Source organism: Sinocyclocheilus grahami, unplaced genomic scaffold (genome assembly GCF_001515645.1).
Source record: "Sinocyclocheilus grahami isolate Dianchi unplaced genomic scaffold, SAMN03320097.WGS_v1.1 scaffold58.1, whole genome shotgun sequence".
Classification (NCBI taxonomy): Eukaryota; Metazoa; Chordata; class Actinopteri; order Cypriniformes; family Cyprinidae; genus Sinocyclocheilus; species Sinocyclocheilus grahami.
Genome location: NW_015505237.1, coordinates 685,069 through 705,575, shown reverse-complemented (window position 1 = coordinate 705,575; position 20,507 = coordinate 685,069). Strand labels below are relative to the sequence as shown.

The 20,507-nt window shown below is 37.3% G+C and overlaps 3 protein-coding genes across 3 annotated transcripts in view; 1 reads left to right on the top strand and 2 right to left on the bottom strand.

Moving 5' to 3' along the window:
* Window positions 1-700, bottom strand: part of LOC107584322 (N-terminal EF-hand calcium-binding protein 1-like) — a 39,468-nt gene extending 38,768 nt beyond the window's left edge. Inside the window, exon 1 of the mRNA XM_016270898.1 lies at window positions 70-700. Coding sequence (XP_016126384.1) covers window positions 70-156 — 87 coding nt within the window. The 5' untranslated portion in view covers window positions 157-700. The remainder of the gene's footprint in view (window positions 1-69) is intronic.
* Window positions 701-4,905: 4,205 nt separating this feature from the next.
* On the top strand, window positions 4,906-11,241 carry LOC107584320 (transmembrane protein 64-like). The gene is made up of 3 exons (XM_016270897.1): window positions 4,906-5,816; window positions 9,434-9,589; window positions 10,662-11,241. Exons 1-3 carry the CDS (start codon window positions 5,460-5,462, stop codon window positions 10,845-10,847), a joined length of 699 nt encoding a protein of 232 aa, XP_016126383.1. The 5' UTR covers window positions 4,906-5,459; the 3' UTR covers window positions 10,848-11,241.
* Window positions 11,242-16,911: 5,670 nt separating this feature from the next.
* tdp2b (tyrosyl-DNA phosphodiesterase 2b) lies at window positions 16,912-20,192 on the bottom strand. Its single transcript, XM_016270812.1, has 7 exons — window positions 19,709-20,192; window positions 19,412-19,578; window positions 19,106-19,291; window positions 18,925-19,016; window positions 18,728-18,846; window positions 17,971-18,141; window positions 16,912-17,787 (listed from the first exon to the last, which is right to left on the bottom strand). Exons 1-7 carry the CDS (start codon window positions 19,862-19,864, stop codon window positions 17,503-17,505), a joined length of 1,176 nt encoding a protein of 391 aa, XP_016126298.1. The 5' UTR covers window positions 19,865-20,192; the 3' UTR covers window positions 16,912-17,502.
* Window positions 20,193-20,507: the final 315 nt, after the last annotated feature.

Below are 20,507 nucleotides of genomic sequence, written 5' to 3'. Positions count from 1 at the left end.
TCAGCATAAATAATTCGTTATTACAATCAGACAAGCTTTTCAAAAATGTTTTAAAATAGGCCTACTCACATCCAAATATATTGACATCCCTTTCTTCATCTCGATGGGAGTGCTGGCTTCATCTGAGAGAGACTGCACTTCCTCAGAGCAATCCATAGTGATTCCTTCTGGTGAATAATTATCTAACTGAAACTCTTTGCTTCAGGTATAGTAATAAGCCTTAATTTGTCCACACAAGTGCGCGTGCGTTCTGCTCTGTGTCTCTGTAAGGAATCTCCCGCTGGACTCCAGCGATGAGCCACAGGTCTCCTGATGCTGCGAGGAGCACCAATCACACTCGCTTTGAGCTGTGCTATCACTCCAGTCAATACTCCCTACCTGTCTCCGCGGGGATAAACAATTTTGATGTTTATTATGCGTTTCTTCATGTTTGTTTGGATGCAAATGACAGAATAATGGAAAACTTCCCCCAAAAATATGTATCTTAATAACGTCGTGATCGTGTGCCTGCCATTAAGTTCATTAGTGTAATTAAGAAGCTAGTGTCTAACACAGGAGAGTACAATTTAAGGCATGGTTCATCGCAACAATGACAATTTTGTAATCATGTCACCATTTATCACTCTCATCATGTCGTTCTAAATATGACTTGCTTTCTTTCACTTGCAAAAAATAGAAATTCTGAAGAATGCTAGTCGCTCGTTGCACAGAATGAAAACGGTGCAGAAAAATGTCCGCATTAAAATGGATAGGATAACAATAGGATAGGAACAAAAGTACATAATGACATGATTTTACATTCGTAAACTATATTCCTTTAAGTGATCATAGCACAGTTCTAAATACACTCGCGCGCTTTAAACAGGATTATGTTTACACACAGTATGTATTTTCTTACAGAAAAAAGTAATTCGCCATTTAAACATTTTTTAAAGACCTTTCTACCTTCCTATCTTTAAAAAAAATAGTAAACGCAATTACTGTGAAATGAAATTCACTTTAAACCTTGATGACGGAAGGCAATTCCTTGAAATGAAGCACAAAAATCTTTCAGTGAATTAAAGGTGAAACCGCAGCGACATCTTGTGGTAAAACATGCCAGGAACAGAAGCATCACGTTAGAGAGAAATTTACCTTTGAAGCACTTAAATAACATAGCCTATTTGTAACTAAACATGTCCCAAACTTTTGCCTGGCACTTTTTCAATTTTCAAATGAATCAGTGTAATCACAAAATTACATTAGTTTGGTAGCAATTACTAGGCTCGAGTTAAAGCTCATTAATAGGGCCGCTGCTAAATCACACAAAAACACACCCACTAAAACTAACACAGAATTAAATAAGCAACTCACTGACCCAGCCACATTAAAAGACTGATTAATATGTGGTTATTAAACTGGAACCACTTGACAAAGGTCAATACACAAAGACTCATAATCTGTTGTAAGGAGAACAAAACCATTAACCTTGAGCAGAGTGCTTATAAATGTACTGTGGCCAGATGAGTCATGTTTCTACATTCATACACGAGCCAACTGTTGCCTTCAACCCTCAATGTCTAAAATCACAGACTATCTGTAATGACATGGCAGACAGGTCTGATGATTGCTAAATGAATGGCTATGATGCAAACCCTGTGCTCTGATAATATTCCCACAAATACTGATAAAATCATTCAAAAGTGGTTTCATGAATACCAGGGTAAAGTCCAATGCCTCCATAACCTTCCATCCATTCATCTTTTATGGTTCATTCTAGTGTGAAGTGTGCAAAAAAGGACACCACCTTCATCTGGGAGAGAACCAGCGCTTATCTTCTCATGATCAGGGCCGGATTTACGCATAGGCATTCTAGGCACGTGCCTATGTTAGCTCGTCCAGGGGGGCCCAAACACAATGAAGAGATATATATTTTTGTTATACTATGACCTATCTACAACTGTAAAAGAACAGTTCTACAAAACCCCAGAAGACATTGAGCAAATAAATATAATAAACCATAGGGTAAAAAATGACAAACTATTTCCATGTCTTCCACCATTTTTATGTAGGCTACGGAAATCAGGCTTTCTTTCTCCCAGTCTCTCTCACAGACACACACACACAGTGTAGACACGCGGAGACACGAACAGAAACTTCTTGTCAGTGCTGCACCGCGAATTTATCAATAAAATAGTTTCGCAGCTGAAAAGCTACATGACATTTCTCAGTTGCAAGGTTCTTGAAGCAGTTTAACTTAAAGATTCGCTATTAGTAGGCGCTGCTGCTGAGAGACGCACAGACGCAGGTGTTCACACGCACTTAAAGGCACAATATGTACGTTTTCGCCGCCAGAGGGCAAGTATTCAAAACAAACAAAGAAACAAAGACCTAGTTTGATGACGGTGTGACTGAGTGTGGAATCATGGTAGTTGTTGTCTTCATCCCCACAGCTGATGCAATCCGACGGGACTCGGGCAGAAATCATGTTCATGGATGAGCTAATGATTTATTAACGTAGTAGAATGAAGCAGGGTGAGACTGAAAGCCGTCAAAGCGAAACGAGGCCGCTGAGCGAGCGTGACACACGGCTCAAAAACAGCGTAGCTTTTATTGTGCCACAGTCGACCGCTTCTGCTCCTTCCGGTCGCTCTAATAACCGCATTAGAACAATGTCTTGATGTGTGGTTGTGACTCCAGGCCGTTAAAATTATTAGAGAAATAATGCACTCCTGAAGTGATTATGTGGCCACGACGCCACGCCTATTAATGGAAAGGTCTTTCTCAGTTCTCAAACAAATTAAGAACTACATTCGATTTTTATTGACTAAACGCAAGCGCTTATTGCAATAGAAAACACTGTAACGGTTTCCACTGATTAAGAAATATTTTAGTTTGCTTGGGTGGTAATATTAGGTCTATTATATTAAAAGGGAAGGGGGGCCCAAAAATTTCACGAAAAGAGGTAAATCCAGCCCTGCTCATGAGTATATGTGACTCGTATGTAATTGTGAAATATACAAACTACTACAAAGGGTTAGTTCACCCAAAAATTTTAATTCAGTCATTAATTACTCACCCTCATGTCGTTTCAAACCCGTAAGACCTTCGTTCATCTTCGGAACACAAATTAAGATATTTTTGATGGAATCTGAAAGCTGTCTGACCCTGCACAGACAGCAATACAACTGAAATATTCCCAAGTCCAGAAACGTAGCAACATCGGTAAAATAATCCATGTGACATCAGTGGTTCATTGTCACACGGATACGCTGTTTTCGTTCAGATCAAATCACAACCAGGTAGGAAACAGATCCGGCATGACGCAGCTTACACAGAACAGCATACGTTGTTTACGTCCAGCGGATATTCTCCAAAATGGCACCAGGGTGATGCGGAGGAGACGAATTGTTGAATAAAGTCGTTATTTTTTTTCTTTTGTGCACAAAAAGTATTCTCGTAGCTTCGTATAATTGCGGATGAACCACTGATGTCACATGAATTATTTTACAGATCTCCTTGTTTCTGTACTTGGGAACATTTCAGTTGTATTGCTGTCTATGGATGGTCAGCCATCAAAAATATCTTAATTTGTGTTCCGAAGATGAACGAAGGTCTTACGGGTTTGAAACGACATGAGGGTGAGTCATTAATGACAGAATTTTCATTTTTGGGTGCACTATCCCTTTAAGAGCTTGTGTGGCAGCATTCCAGGAGGGACAGGATCTGTTATAAAGGTAAAGGGAGTCAAATCAAAATGATGAACACTGATAACACTGGAGATCTATGGCTGGCTATTATTATATATTTACCATATTTTAAATACAATCCCAGTGTTTGCTGAAGCCGTTTCTTTTTTACTCTTGCTATTGAACTAAGTGTATTTGTATAGGCTAAATGCCTCTTTGAAAAATGACGAAAGAACTTTAAAAACAGAAAACGGGAAGGGAAGAAGTTAGATTTGTCAACCCGTCAAAGTGCTTCAGTAGATTTACAAAGCAAACTAGATTTGTATTTCCTAAAGGAAATGCAGTGATTGGCAGCATTAAAAAGATTGTCTTTAATGCTATAAAAATGTAAAGTGACTGTACATCAGAGCAGCTTTGTGTTTTCATGTCACAATGCTCAATTTGGGCCTTTTCATTGGCTGAGCACGTGAATCAACATGCGTATTTTTTTCATGTGGCTTTTAAAGGCTGAGTATTCTATCAGTGTAACTTAAGGAGATTTATTCTTGACATTTAATCTTAGCATTTATAGATATTTATAGAATCTAAATTTAAATATATCTAATATCTAATGCTAAATTTATCTGTAAAAGGAGGTATTAGAAAGTATAAAAAAATAAATTAACAAGAAAACAATAAAGGTACATAATACTTTGTTCAAAGAGTGTCTAATAATATCCAACCTATGTTGTCACTCAATAACACCAAAAATATTGTTTTTACTAAATCTAAATAAAGGTTGAAAAGAGACCCAAAGTATACCAAAAAGCATGAATGCATTTATGAATGTATGTATTTTATTTATTTATTTTATTTTTGTGTTATGAGGCAGAAATGGGTTTACAAGCTGGAGCCTCCCGATTATTAAATAAAAAAATATTATTATTATTAATATAAATAATTATGTGTGTGTGTGTGTATGCATGCATGCATGTATATATATATACATATATATATATATATATATATATATATATATATAGGATAGCCTAGTGTCCAATGTGTGTTTTACTCAATAAACACCAAAAAAGCAGTGTTTCTAGTAAACTTATATTTATGTATACTGGATTATCCAACACTATCAACTGACCATGAGTGAAATATTTCCACTAGTGAATGTACTTTACACTACAAACAGCCTTTCCAGGTGAATCACAGAGCTGTTGTGTGTTATCGCGATACTCACAGTGACGCCGCCGCACGGAATGCTGGGAAACAAACAGTGGCATGAATAACGCTTGGCGTAAACAAACGTCCCTTGCCGATGTGTACAAGAGCTCGCGGAGCGCACGTGAACAAGCAGTCCGGCAGACGCAGCGACCGTCTTTCACAGCTCTTATAACCGCGCTCAGCTGAGCGCAGAGATGTGACACTTTGAGCGGCGGGACTCTGGAGCGAGCTGTGCCTGGACTCGGGCAAGTCGAGCGTGTGTGTGATTGATCCGTCAGACAGGAGCGGTCTGAGAGGGGGTTATTCCTCTGATGTTGGGATCGAGAGAATGGCGTTCATAAGCGAACGGCAGCTGACGCGCTTGCATCTCAAGTCCTTGAAGTGGCACGACTCCACATCAGTCTCTCCGAGATAAATCACTAGGTTATAAATCACCGGACTGCTAGTCTTCGCTTTCCAGGGAAATCGTTGCTGATCGCATCGCCAGAGGAGCCCGGGTTGGGCAACGTGTAGCCTACATTCAAGGGTCAACATTTTGGACTGGTCCAATCGATTCATCCAGTGGAGTCCTATGAAGGCGGGATGAATATGTGGAGCTCGGGGCCAGTGCAGGGTGTGCTGAAAGCCCTGAAGCACGCCGCGGGGAAAGGACAGCTCCAGCTGAGCCGCTGGCTGCAGCGCACCCCGGACCCCCTGGACTGCGACAAGATCGACATCTTGATCTGCAACGTCTTTGACGAGCGAGGGAACGGCGGGAAACCGGAGGCGGACCCCGCGGGTCACACCGAGCCCGGCGCGTCCTTCACTCCCGAGTTCAGGCATCCGTGCTGCATCACCACCTGTTGCTTCAAAAGCGCCCTGCTGGCGTGCGTCCTGACGGCCGTGTGCTTCTCCTCGGTGGCCCTGGTGCGCCAGTACCTGAAGGACGTGTTGCTGTGGGTGACCCCTCACTGAGCGACACTGAAGCAAAAAAACCTTGACATTCAGGCTTTCACAAACTTTTTTTCGCTGCAGCCAAACATATGATTCTCCCTATTTATTTATGCATTTTTAATTGATTAATTCATTTATTTGATTTATTTTAGCTGAATAAAAAGACATCCAGCACACAAAGGTATCTGATTAATAGCATTGAAGTGGCTGTTAAACTTTAAGGGACGTCCAGGTGGCTATTAAACAATTTAAGACCTCCAGCTCAGAGCCAGATCAAACATAACTGCTCTTCACGCAGGATCAAGGGTATAAAGACAGGTCTCGCTGTACACTGTAATATTCCCCTCAGACACTTTACACAACCAACATAATACATTTTTAATTAGCTGACACACATGAGAAAGAAACTGCAACCTTTGACAATGACAGAGAACTGTAAAGAAAAGTGATACATACCTACTGCAGTGTCTAACAGCATTTTTAGCCTTACTCAGAATTACGTCTAACCCAGTTTCTTTAACCTTTTTGATAAATACGTGGTGACACATGTAAATATACTGCAACATTTAAATAATTTACCAAAAAAGTTACACAGTTTTCTGGCCTCCTAAATGTGATTTTAATGTGATTTTTAATTTTATGTAAATGATTTAGTGTAGTCACTGTTCAGCGAGCTGTGTTTTATTCTCTTCGTTCAGAAGTTGTTTCTTAAAACAAAGAAAGATTGCATCTGCTTATTTTGAATTAGATTTGAGAGACTTTCTGAGGGGTTAAGGCTGGTTTGGTTTTCGATATGGACTTGCAGCCTGCCATTTTAGAACATATTTGACTATTGCTTGCCTTGTTTGCATAATTTATTCACTGGATAATTCATATGTTAATGTATTTCTCCTTTGAAGTTATTTTTATGATGGCGATGATTATGAGCAGATGTTTTTTAATACAAGTTAAATGTTTAACACCACTTCCACGTGACGGATCATGTTATTTTGTCTGACAGTGACTGATCATATCTGGGTTTCAGGAGTGCTGGAAATGAACATTGAACACCTGCTTACATCAGGAATTTATGTCTTTTTTTAGGTTAACAAACAGCTTTAATGTTAAAACAGCTGTTTAACTGCACAGTTAATGGAAAAATATTCAAAATTACAGTTACGCTGCTGCAATTAAATAACTGTAAATATTGTCAATTACAATATTTTTTGCAGCGGTTAAACATTTGTAACATTATGTGCATGAATGCAGAGATGAATCAGAACATTTAACATTTGTATATTAGACTTCTTAATAAAGGCAGCTGTTATATATTGGATGAATCGCCTGGCACACACAAAGCTTTAAACCAAAGTGCTAGTTATTTAGCAAATTTGCATTTGCGATTTGTATTTTGTACAACACACAATATGCACTGTAATCAAAACTAGAATACTCCCAATTATAATCAACAAGCTGTAAACATTCTGTAATAAAATATTGATTCTGTTGCGTAGCTACGGAGTCCAAACTCTGTGTGTGTGAGCAGTCTGGACTCAGACTGTTGTGTGAAATTGTGTAAACTAACAACGGACAGGATGGGAGTGTTCTAGTATTGGCATGGTGCTCACTTTCTGTGTATAATTAATTACACGTTTGAATAGCAGTTTTCTTTTCATGCAGTTAAGAGGACCAGTAAAGAAAAATGGCCATTTATTTGCAGTCTTGATTTACAGATGTATAAAATCAGAAACACTGAATTCCCAGCTTGTTTTAAAACACGTTATCATTAACTAAAATAGTAAAAACATCGTTACTTGAAATAAAATAAATATTAACTGAAGTAAAAAAAAAAAAAAAGATTTAGACTTTTTTACCAAAGCAACATTTCTCATTTTTAAATCGGATTCGGAAGATATAAGAATAAAAACTAATTCAAATGTTAATAAAAAATGATATATCTCAGTGATGCTAAAATTCTGTTTAGATGCCTATGACTTGCAGTTGCCCTACGCAAAATAGAAAAAAAGACTTGTGCAGCCCTGTTTAGCCATCACTTTTGAGTCAAAAGTAACCTACATTACGTTAGCTCAAGTGTCACTGCCCTTAAAGCAACGTAAGTCTGTGTTCATTCTGAAGGACGCTGTCGTGATCGAGCACTTGGGTCATCTCAGTAACTTTACATGGGATTGAACCCGATACGCGAGTCAGTTCTCTCGCTCCATTAGCCTGCCACCCTCTGCTATAGTCCTAATATCAATGAGGATGTTATTCAGTTTGTATCAGTCTACATTTGGAAAGTGAGGGAACAAAGTGCCTCTTAATTGTGTTGACCCTAATTGGTTTTATTTCGCCTTTCTTTTTTTACATAACTGAGGGATCACAGCCCAAGGGTGTGATATATGTCGGCACTAAACGGGTCACACTGGAATTATGTTTCGCATCCTCAGTAAGCACGTCCTATAGAAAGGGCCGTATTTCAATGTGCCCTGCGTTTTCTGCTGAAGCAGAATGTGATGCGTTATGTAGGTAACCCAACACAATGCATGCGTCTGCATAGTGCATACTTAAAATATTGCTTCACAGCAATTTACAATGAAGTCGCTTCTTAGAACAAGAATGCATCATTTTATCTCGTTCATGAATATTAACAGGTCGACGCAACCCAAATCAAACAATGCCTGCATCTTCGCCAGCCTAATGAGCTAACATAGAAGGGTTTTACATCATGGTTCATAGTTTAGCACTAGAAGACAGAGATATGCACCATGTTTTACAACTCGCACCCAAAGGTTATAGAGTTGAATTATACAATGCTTTAATACGTTTATGTAGGGTGTGTTTGCTTAGATTCCATTTTCAAAGCATTATAGCAATGCAATACAACCAGTAAAACATCCCACATGTTTTGCAGAACAAATCTGGGCATTGTGCTGTGTTTACATAGAGGAAATTGAAATTAATATGTGAGATGAATGGTGGTGATATGTGTTTAAAAAAAATTTTTTTTAAATTGCTGGCATGTCAACATATGATAATATAGAAAACCAAAATGATTGATATGGAAATGTTTTCAATTCTATTACATTAGAGAGGCTAGAAAAGTCCAGTTAGCATGTGAAGCATAGAAGGGTTTTACATCATGGTTCATAGTTTAGCACTAGAAGACAGAGATATGCACCATGTTTTACAACTCGCACCCAAAGGTTATAGAGTTGAATTATACAATGCTTTAATACGTTTATGTAGGGTGTGTTTGCTTAGATTTCATTTTCAAAGCATTATAGCAATGCAATACAACCAGTAAAACATCCCACATGTTTTGCAGAACAAATCTGGGCATTGTGCTGTATTTACATAGAGGAAATTGAAATGAATGTGTGAGATGAATGGTGGTGATATGTGTTTAAAAAAGTTTTTTATTTTTATTTTAAATTGCTGGCATGTCAACATATGATAATATAGAAAACCAAAATGATTGATATGGAAATGTTTTCAATTCTATTGCATTAGAGAGGCTAGAAAAGTCCAGTTAGCATGTGAAGGACAGTGATGGGGCTAAGCGAGGCTGATGACACATTCTTGCAGGCGGTGAAAACACTCTGTGATTAATCTTGACCAACTCTAGTTGTTGCTCTCTTTGACAGATCACAGACGTGTCCTTGCCAAATTATTTAGTGGCTTCCTCAGTGGGACTTCTCCCAACACAACTCCTTAACTCATATCTGGGCACCACCCTGCGCACAATGGAAGACGTGATCGCAGAACAGAGCGTCAGTGGATACTTCGTGTTCAGTCTACAGGTAAGCCTCCAAAAACAAAAATGAAGCCAGAAAAGATCTGGAAAGAAATTCGGCAGGAACCCTGTATGCACAGTTTAACATACTCCTTGCAGAATCTTCCAGAAGTTATATTAATTAAAAGAAGTTTATCAAAAGAAGTTTACATTCACATTTGGATCCAAGACTTTGCATTTTAGCAGGCGCTTTTATCCAAAGCAGCTTGCAAATGAGGAGCATCACTAGGATTTTTTTTTTTTGAGTCACGTTTAGTTTGTCACGTTTATTTATAGATTTTAATACAACACAGAATGCAACGCTGACTCTCTTCCTGTTGATTACTCTATTACCTGTTTTGTTTTTTTTACACACAATTAGTGGTGCATAATATAATGTTGCCCTAAAGCTGTTCATTGTTTTGTGAAGTTCTTTGGTTTCCCAGTATGCTTTGCATATTGGAATTCTCAGAATTCACTGGAACTTTCAGTGGCGTTTAGATTTAGCTCTGCCACTTGGACAATTGAGAGACTAATAGACGATAATCACAAAAGGTTATAAACAGTGATTAATTCTAAAGAGTATAACCCAATGTTAAGCTTAAACCAGATAATTTGTGTAATTTCATTGATTTTGTCTTGTAGAATTGTGTTATATATGTCTTCTGCACTAAAAATTTGATGTATAAAGTATTTAATAACATCATTGAAAAAATAATATATATATTTTTTTTTTATTTATTTAAATGGTGTTTTGCAGATTCTGCAATGGATATGTAACCGTATGAGGAAATTAAATATTTATGTCTAGTCTAGATTCTTGTGGAACCTGTAGTAAACCATAATTATAGATGGTCATTGGCAGAGTTTTGACCAAAAATGTGTTCTTATTTTGCATTTGCCCTTGTGTGTAGTAAAGTTAGATGCCAGAAATGAATTCTTGACTGAAACAGGATGTTTCGAGATATCAGCCAAGGAATTATTGCTTAAATTTACAACCACACTGAATAAGTCCCATCATGTGGATGTTTGTATCAACCGTCGTCCAGCTTTGTCTGCAGATCCGCCCGGTGACTCGCTCTCTCTGTTCCTCTCATCAGATCTTCATCAGCATAGGCCTGATGTTTTACGTTGTACATCGAGCACAAGTGGAACTGAACGCCGCCATTGCAGCCTGCCAGTTGGAGCTGAAGACGTCGTACATGAACGGCGAAGCGGCCAACCACGGCGGCTCGACCTACTGCAGCAAACGGGCTGCGGCAGGAGGGGGGATCAATGTGGTCTAAACGCCACTTTTATCCAGTTGGACGGATGGAGATCTGTCTCGGCTGTGTCAGGGAGTCTTGGGAGCTGCTACAGTCCCAGCCAGCTGTTCTGGTTATGATGGAGGTCTGATGTGGAGAGGCACTGGACTGTCAAAGAGCCGAAGAGCCCATCATCAGGCTTTGATGGAAACATTGCCCAAAGACTGGGACCCAGGGCCAGTATTATATCAGAAGTTTATGAGATTGACTTGAGATCTATTTGTTTTTGCGGTGCATTTTCTTCTTAAAGTTCTTTTTTATGATACTAATATAAAATTATATAACTTTATAGGCGGTCTAAAGCATGAAGTGGGTAAATTAATTAAAGCAAATGTTATAGAATTGTAGTTAGTTACTAAAGAGGGCACAACTAATATATCAGGTTAATATGCTTAAGATGTTTCCTTTTTTTTGTTTATATATATAATATGAAGAATTGTTTAATTTTTTTTATAATTATTATTATTTTTTTTCATCTAAAGGTATTGCTTGATGGATTGTTTCTTTTCGTATTATGTCTAGAGTAAGAAAAACTATTATCAGTTAGTACCACCTACGTACAAATTCTGGCTTTTGCCAAACTGGGAACACTTTTGCTACTCTGCAGTTTTGTAAGGAACAGATGGGAGGGAAGGACATTTTCTTAGCTGGTTATTTAAGAATGTCCTGCCAAGAAACTTTAATACAGCGTGATTAGCTCAGCGGTATGATCGTACGTGTTCGATTTCTCATTCTCATATTGAGAGGACTGAAATTCTTTGCCTTCTTTCTTGTATTATTTAATCAAATGCTTTATTATAGGGCTGTGAGCATTTTTGACAACACTTTTGTTAATTTGTTCATTGTTAGAATCATAATTCAAAACGTTTGCACATATGGAATTTAACAAACTGAATATGTAAGATAAAGACGAAATGCAGAAAAGCGGGGAAAGTAATTATGATGAATATATTCTATATATTGAATATCTAATATATTTGTATAATTATTTAAAGATATGTATTTATATAAATATTTTCCCTAAGTTAAGGGAAAATATATATATAAAAAGGGAAGCATTGTCATTTGTTAGTACTTTATTATTATTATTATGTAATGAATGCTGAAGTTCAACATTATTCACATCAGTCTAATGGGTTGTTGGCACTGTGCTGAAATGGCTCACGATTGCCTACAATGCATCTTTTGGCAGTTTTTCTCAAAAATGCACACCAGTGAAAATTCAGCTCAAAGCCTCCACGGCACACTTGAGCGCGACAAGAACCGCTACAAATAACTGACAAAACTACAACTACAATGTTATTACCAGACTCCAGTCATAGTAATATCTGTCGTTCCCTCCTTAGAGATTCACCTAATTAGAAACAAAAGACTCCTGAGCACTGACTGACGTATTTGGGTTCTGGCTATATAAATTAGCACAGGCTTCTGATAGCGTGCTCAGAGCCGCAGTTAACTCACAGCTTCCACACCGGGAACATGAAATCCCTCCGTGCAAGGGATTTCACGCAATCCTGGTGCTTAGTTTGTTTGTTTTGTCCTCTCGTTACATTCTCCCATACAATACGACACTGCTGTGTTGGTTGACATGAAATTATGCTGTAAATCCAGCCGCTCATGCTGTAAATCATTGTGGAGGTGACTTTGATTTCATTTTTGTAACTGTGAGCTTTTTATCCACATTTTTCTTTTTTTATAAGAAACACATGCTCTAAATGATGGGTTTCCCAGAAACCGTACACTCAGTCGGCAGTGACTTCATTCTCAGTGTCATTTGAGACTCGCCGTTTGGTTTACAGCATCAACACTAGAGCGTCACCATAATCTGGCAATCAGTGGAACACTGGCGCGCTGCTCATTCCGAAAAACCATCTCATTTTACTCTATTTACATCTCCAGTTATAGTTTTGCTGCTACTTAGACTGTAGGGTCTGAGTGAAATGCTGACAAGGGCTCGAATTAATATTGCAATTTTACTAAGTGATCTACACCATCTTGTTTTTTCTTACATGGAGAGTGTGCAAATAGATTTTCTAACAAGTTGTTACATTTATTTTGAAAAGTGCAGGTGTAACTGTGCACAAATGGACACATTCCTTAACTTAAAAATGGGACGAATGTTTTTTTTATTTAATTTTTTTCTCCAAGGAAATGGAATAGCCCCTCTGTTTTCTGAATTTAGCAATAAATAAAAACTGAACATGCTGACTCACCATCTGAGTTACATTGTAGAGATCCAACAATCCTGGTCTTGTGTTACGATGTCAACCTGCCTTGTACCTCTTGCTGCCTAAGACATTGAAACGGGACACTTGCCTGCAGTGTGTTCAGACTTTAATTCGAGCAGGCATGGGGTTGCGATAACTGAAAAACTGAAGATTGTTGGGATGTAAAATGCAAAAAGAATCAAAATTTAACAAACGACAAAAATAAATGACAATTTGAGGATATGTATCAGTGCTTTTGTCTTTTTTTTTTCCAGTTCAAATGACAGTGGGATATGCAACAGTGCGCATAATAGCAAAGGGGTCATGTGAGGTTCTTGGCAAACCTTAATCTGAGATTACAGCACATTAAAAAAAAAAACATACACATGTAATTTCAGATTAGGGCACATCAGGTACTATACTGAAACCTCTTGACCCCTTTGACAAGTGCATTTTACATACACTGTATTTTGTAATACAGAGAATTTTGCAATGTAAATAAATATTTATCGCTGTACCATGCTTGTTCAGTGTTATTTATGAAATAAAATTGTTGGAAAAATTCCACGAGCATCTTGTGCTGTGCTCTCTAGTCTACATAAATACCCCAGTGTTTCCAGTAGCCCCTCACTGCAGAACACAAGATCCAGGGGGCATGGTTGGATCCTTGCTGATAATTCAGTTTAGTTACAGATTGACAGTGCTATATTGTCTGCTTAAATAATTACTTAAGATTTCATTCCTCACATGGTTGCCTCCTGTTTCAGTATCTGTTATCTTGGAGTTGCAGTGACATGGTACAAACTGCACCATTATCTAACCTAAAGCATGCAGTCTGAACTGTGAAATGTGGAAGATCCAACCCAGTCTCACAGGATGTACGAATGTAACTTTGTACAAGGTAGATATTCATATTCATATGGTTTTATATGAAATTGTACAATGTTGAACTGTAGGAAAACGTATGTTTTTTTGTTTTTTTTAGAACTATGAAGGTTCACCATTTACACCAACCATTAATATGTTTGACTCGCATCATAAAAATATATACGAAAATGCAACCTTGTAAAATTTTGCATAAATTTTTATTATTTATTCATTTTTACAATGTGAATCAAATGAAAACATACAATTAAAAAAAAACAAAAAAACATAACGGAACAAAAACGTATGATTTTTAGAAAATAACCAAAAAGGTCCCCACCCCCCCCCTAAACAAAACCAACCTAATATAATGAGAAAACTATTTGTAAACTATTTTATAAAGTGAAAATTTCATATAAATTTGTACGATGTGAATTGTATGAAAACTTTTTACAAATATTTTTTTTTTTTTTTTTTTACAAAAAGTGTGTAGGTCGTTCCCTAACTCCACCTCTAAACATAACCAACCCGATCTCATAAGAAAGCATAACTATTTTACAAGGTGACAATTTTGAATGAATTTTGTACAATGTAAATTGAATAACAGAAAAACTAAGTTCCACCCCCAAATATAACCAACTTGGTCTCACTGGAAAATTTAACTATTTTACAATGTGGCAAATTTGTATGAATTTGTACAATGTGAATTGTACGAAGATTTACGGTTAAAAAAAAAAAATGATGTGAAAAAATATGAAAATTCATCATCATGTCATTCCAAACCCGTAAGACCTTTGTTCGTCTTCGGAACACAAGTTAAGATATTTTTATGAAATCCGAGAGCTTTCTGTTCTACGTCAGAACGCCGGCTCCTGCGTCAGCAGCAACACACGCATGTGTTGCACATCTAAGACCGACACGGAAGAGAAAAATATGGTTAAATAAAGTCATTATTTTTGTTTTCCTCACACACAAAAAGTATTCTCGTTGCTTCACAAAATTATGGCTGAACCACTGATGTCACATGGACTATTTTAACAATGTCCTTACTACCTTCCTGGGCCTTGAATGTGTCAGTTGTGTCTGTGCAGGGTCATCTTAATTTGTGTAATTAATGACAGAATTTTCATTTTTGAGTGAACTATCCTTTTAAACGAACAATCAAAAAAGAACAGTAAGCAGGAAGGTCCACCGCTAAACAACATAAACAGCCCCAATCTCATGGGAAAGTATAAATATTTTACCAGGTGCCAATTTCATGACTTTGTATAATGTGAACATTAGAAACCGTACGATTTTTACAAATAAAAAAGTACCCATGAAGGTCCCTCCTAAACATAAAACAAGAAAATAATAATAAATTCACATAAATAATATCCACCAATTCACTAAAGCGTAAACTAGTTATGAATTGCCTTGAGATTGTGTTGGAAGACCCCTGCTGGAGTTGTTCCATGACCGTAACCTTGTGTGTCCCTGATAAGGGAAAACCCTCCTGCAAAGTGCTGACCAAACAAACACATCACGTGCTTGTCATTATGTTACCATTGATTGCATGTTCGGTCTGGTATATTGACATCCCTTGTCTTTAACATTTGGAGAGGACTGATCTGAAAGTCCCACTATTCCCCCTTCCCTGAAATAGCATGTGCTCCTGGCCATGTGTCAAAACAATTCAATGTGCTACAGTGATTCCTATTGAGGGGAAGATCATTGCGATTTACTACCATGTCTTGTTGAGGACAATGAGAGCCTCTAACAGTCTTGTGTCAGCTACAAGTATAAGGATATTCAAACAAACCTATCACAGGACTGGCCCTTTAAGTAACAGTGGATGTTATCCTGGAGAGAGGGGCAAGGAGAGTGTGTCTGTGCCGCGAGCAGACCTCTGTGAGCCAGTCATACAGACCCCGAGGGCAGATCTGTGGCAGTCTGACCTGGTTTAGATGTCATATTTACTCATCTGACCAAGCCAAAGCTTTATTAGCCTTGGCAGTGAGGTGTCTTTCAAGGTTGTCTGGAGTCACGTGTCCACCCTGCTTAAGACAGCTGCTGCCTTGACACTCATATGCTTTCAGCTCATTTAGGACAGTTAAGAGGAGACCTCACCAACTGGAATAAGTACCATATTTATCTGAAGATTATTTCAGAGATAGATCCAGTGAGCTCAGGCTGTGGTAGTTTAAGCATCAGAAGATAAACAGACTCGCTAGTTTATTTAATTTGTCTACTAACAATGTCCACTTTTTTTTTTTTTATTCCCACCAGTGTTATTTCAGTGCACCCCATCTCAATGTATTGCTTTAATAGCATTCTGTGATGGAAATGATAGTTTAGAGAATTACATTTTTGGAATAAAATGGCAGACTCCTTTGTTTTGCTAAGGCTAATTTCAAAGCTGTAATTTTATGTATTCAAATGCACAAATAAATAACATTTTCCCACTTTTTGCACAAAATTACAGCTTGATTGGTAATGATGAACAGTAACAATATTCTATTCGCAACTGATACTTTTTGTTGCACATCATGTCATATTCACTGATCTATAATAGAGAACATTATATATAGATCAGTGGTCATACTGCATACAGACAAACTTTTGAAAAAAAAAAAAAATTTTCTGAACTTCAAATCTGTTCAGTGTGAAGGAAATGCGGGCACAACTAGAGTCAGTCATAATTTTTTTTGGGGGGGGGGATTATAAATAATTTTACACAATATAATTTGTGATTATAATATAAAAGAAGATAATATAAATAAAAAAAGAAATATAAAGAGAAACTGTAAAAGTGAAATAAGGTAAATATATTTTATATATAGTTTTCTGTGTTTAAATCACAGTAATATGTCAATTATGCAAAGAAATTCTTTATAAACAAAACATTAAATCAAAAATTATTTTAATATATTCTTAATTGAAAATTAAACGCTGTGTTTGGTTCTGAATTTTTCCATAGCATTTTTGGGGGGTATTTTCAGAATATTACTGTATATTTAGTAGTTCTATGTGCACAATTTTGATGTCATCATTTTACACAGCATTTTAATTTCACAGATTTTTTACAGTACACACGCTATGTGTGTGTTGATTCAAAAAGTAATAGTACACCATGCCTCTGTTCCAATGACATTTAAAAGCTTATTTATATAAAGGCCATGTTTGAGAAATACTGACCACTTGTGGTGTAATATAGGACACGCAACCCGTACCACAATAAATCAAGGTCACATTTATTTAAATAAAATCATTTAAATTCAGTCAACACTTTCACATTAAAAAAAAAGAAATTATGAGAGAACAGAGATTGACTGAAATCATGGTTTGAAATAGATTTTGTATGACAAATACAAAAAAAACAACAACTGTGGAATAATAAGTAAACCATTCTATTCAAACCCTTCAATAAGATGTCTCTCTGCACAGTATGTTATATCCAGCTATGCATCCTATTATTATCTGTATGTCTTTGTATCTTACACTGATCTGTAGTCTGGATTTGTAGGCACTCTTCACATGCTTTATTTTAGTACAAACACTCTTTAAAACCATCTTCTATGAGACATTTAATAATCATGTTTTTTTAAAGTGCAGTAAATTCCCCAGTGATCACTGGTGTAACGGCCACAGTCCAGTTTCTCCATTCCGACCAAGACCATGTGGTCAGGAGCGACTCTTGGGCCGGTTTTAGCAGACCTAAAGAAGATGCGGTCGAAGCGACATCTGCTGATGTAAGGCACAGTCTTATTGCTGTTTGCTTTGGTGTCCCAAGTGTATCGGCAGTGTTCCTGTTTGCCCAGCTGTTCCCAAACATCACACACACCTGGAGGCAAACCTCCCACCTTTACCACCTACACGGACAGAAACAATCTTCAGAAATGCTGCATTCATTGCACTAGTGGCTTTCACTGCGCTCTCATTCCTCCGTCGTATTTGGAGTTATTGCGCTTGTTAGCACAGTATTTCCTAACCTTCTTCTATTATTCAGAGGCCCATCAGTCAAACTCAACACTTTTTGTTTTGTTTTTTTTTACCTCCGAGTCTCTGAGATTGGTGTCCCCGGCAAAAATTACAGTAGCGTCTTCTGGTGCTTCCTTCATCTTTTGAAATACGAGCCGCAGTTGTTTCATTCTCTCCTCTGATTGGTTCTTACAGCTTTCTAAATGTGATGTCATCAAGTATAGCTTCTGACCTGAGAAAGTCACCTTAATAAGAAGAAAAATTTATGTGTGTATAAATAATGAGAAGCTAATGAATTATGAGAGACACATAATAACCTAGAAAAGTAAATATTAATGTATGCATACACTACCACTTAAAAGTTTGCAGTCTGAAAGTTTTTTATTTAAATTAATACTTTTTTTCTGCAAGGATGCAGTAAAAGTGACAGTAAAGACATGTATAATATTACAAGCAATTTCTATTTCAAATAAATGCTGCTCTTTTGAATTTTCTATGTTCAAAATGTTCAGCACTTGAGCAGCAAATCAGCACATTAGAATGATTTCTGAAGGATCATGTGACTCTGAAGTCTGGAGTAATGATGCTGAACATTCAGATTTGCATCACAGGAATACATTACATTTTAAAACGTATAGAAATAGAAAACAGTTACTTTAAATTGTAATGGCATTTCACAACATTACTGTTTTCACTGTATTTTTATCAAATAAATACAGAATTGGTACATTGTAATTTCAGATTCTATTAAGAAATAGACTCAAATAGACCTGTGCCACTCATTATACCCCAATACAATCTTTGGATAATGCTTACAAACCACAAACTCACCTGAGCAACTAATAGATTTCTCAACATCTGTGTTGTAGGATAACCGACGATCTCACTTTCCAGAAGTTTTACTCTTGATTTCTTCAACATTATTCCTGTGAAGTATCCGTCATCGCTTCCTTTAATAACGGAGAACTTGAATGTGTAAATAACTCATAAATAGCTTCACTGTCTGAGCACAGAGGTCATTCTCTTACCTTCAACAAACAAGTAGCTGACAGCACGTTTCTTAAGATACTGAATATAAGAAGGAATGAGTTCTTGAAGAAAAACCACATCTGGTGTATATCTACAAAAGAACAAAGGATAACATGAAACGAGGAGTTACGAGTAAAACAAACCAACTTTACGGTCAAAGAAAACATCTAAATAACTCACAGAACTAGATACGAACACAAGCCCCTGGCACGCTCTGCAAGACTTAATGTGTCCAAACCATCCACATTCCAGCTGATGAAGGAGAGCTTGCTGTCCTCCGCATTAGATTCGGTTACACTTTCAGCCTGACTTTCTTGGGGGTTCACACTGCTGGAGCAGGTGGGTTCCTCCGCTGTCAGGTCAATACTGCACAACAAACAATTTTAAATATTATTTGGGATATATATATAGAATAGATAGGGTAACATAGTATATGTAGAGCAAATGCCGTTTTCAATTTCTAATAAATAGAGGAGAAAACATTACCAATCCATCTTGTCCGCCTTAAATTTCTTCTTTGTTCCTGAAGTATCAGCAGGGTCTGAGGAATTCACCTCCTTTCTCTTCTTCCCAGACACATCTTTAGTTTCCTCTGCATCTTCAACATCAAAGACTGAATCCATATGAGCCTCGAAGAAAGAGTTCAAGGCTCTCTGGCAGGAGCACAGAAATAAAAAAGCTTTTTATAAGAACATCAGTGGTTGATGAGAACTAAACATACTTTACTCAATACAATTGTTTTTTTTAATGGAAACTTGGTGCAGTAGTAGTGCCATAAGTTACCTCCATATCCCACTCATTTTCTGCTAAATAACACTGCGCCACAGCACTGTCCGATCCAGAGACAGAGGCAAACTGATCACAAAGACTCGTCCTCGTTTGCTCTAGAGCAGACATTTGTTGATCGGTGTGGTTACCTGACATGACAGTGTTGGACATGTTCACAGTTCAATATAACGGCGGGACATGAACGCGTACAGCTACAAAAACATTCCGGGCGGAACCCGCGAAAATACGGAGGCAATATTAACATTAACGTATGCTTGTGGTCGCTGGACCTAATTTATTTACACTATTCTATAAATCACGAACTCAAAGTATTATTACCCTAATTTTTACATTAAATGCTGCAACCAGAGAGTGCCGATCTGAAGAATGGTTATTGCTCAATATAGAGGCTTTTCGGAAGCATTTAACTGTAGCACCGAAAGAGTCGGTTCTTTCGAACAGTTCGTTTCGAAACTGAAACGATTCAGCAATTCTTTTAGCATGATGTAATTACGAGGTCCCTGCACTGATCTATATAAATGCTGTATTATATATAGATCAGTGGGTCCCTGGCCAGCCAGTGCTCTGCACGGATAATATAGAAGTCAAATAATGTCTAAACACGTGTGTGCCAGTTCAGTTCGTTTGTTTCTTCTATGCGACAGCGAATAAAATACAAATAAATGTATAACTTAATATAGTTAGCATTAGCAAATTCAAAATTGTATTATGTTGCCTTATGTTTAAATTTCTTCAGTCGTGTTCTTGAATGAATCGTTCAGGTATGTTTTGTTCATTCGATTCATTGAACAGA

Bases quoted from the DNA above. Each gene is read 5' to 3' on its own strand.
- tdp2b (XM_016270812.1), bottom strand. From the start codon at position 19,864: ATGTCCAACACTGTCATGTCAGGTAACCACACCGATCAACAAATGTCT. The intron at 19,292-19,411 runs GTAATGTTTTCT...TTTGTTGTGCAG, and splicing joins AAGGCGGACAAGATGGATTG to TATTGACCTGACAGCGGAGG. The intron at 18,142-18,727 runs GTGAGTTTGTGG...CTTCTTATTAAG, and splicing joins GAAATCTATTAGTTGCTCAG to GTGACTTTCTCAGGTCAGAA.
- LOC107584320 (XM_016270897.1), top strand. From the start codon at position 5,460: ATGAATATGTGGAGCTCGGGGCCAGTGCAGGGTGTGCTGAAAGCCCTG. The intron at 5,817-9,433 runs GTGACCCCTCAC...TCTCTTTGACAG, and splicing joins TGAAGGACGTGTTGCTGTGG to ATCACAGACGTGTCCTTGCC. The intron at 9,590-10,661 runs GTAAGCCTCCAA...TCCTCTCATCAG, and splicing joins ACTTCGTGTTCAGTCTACAG to ATCTTCATCAGCATAGGCCT.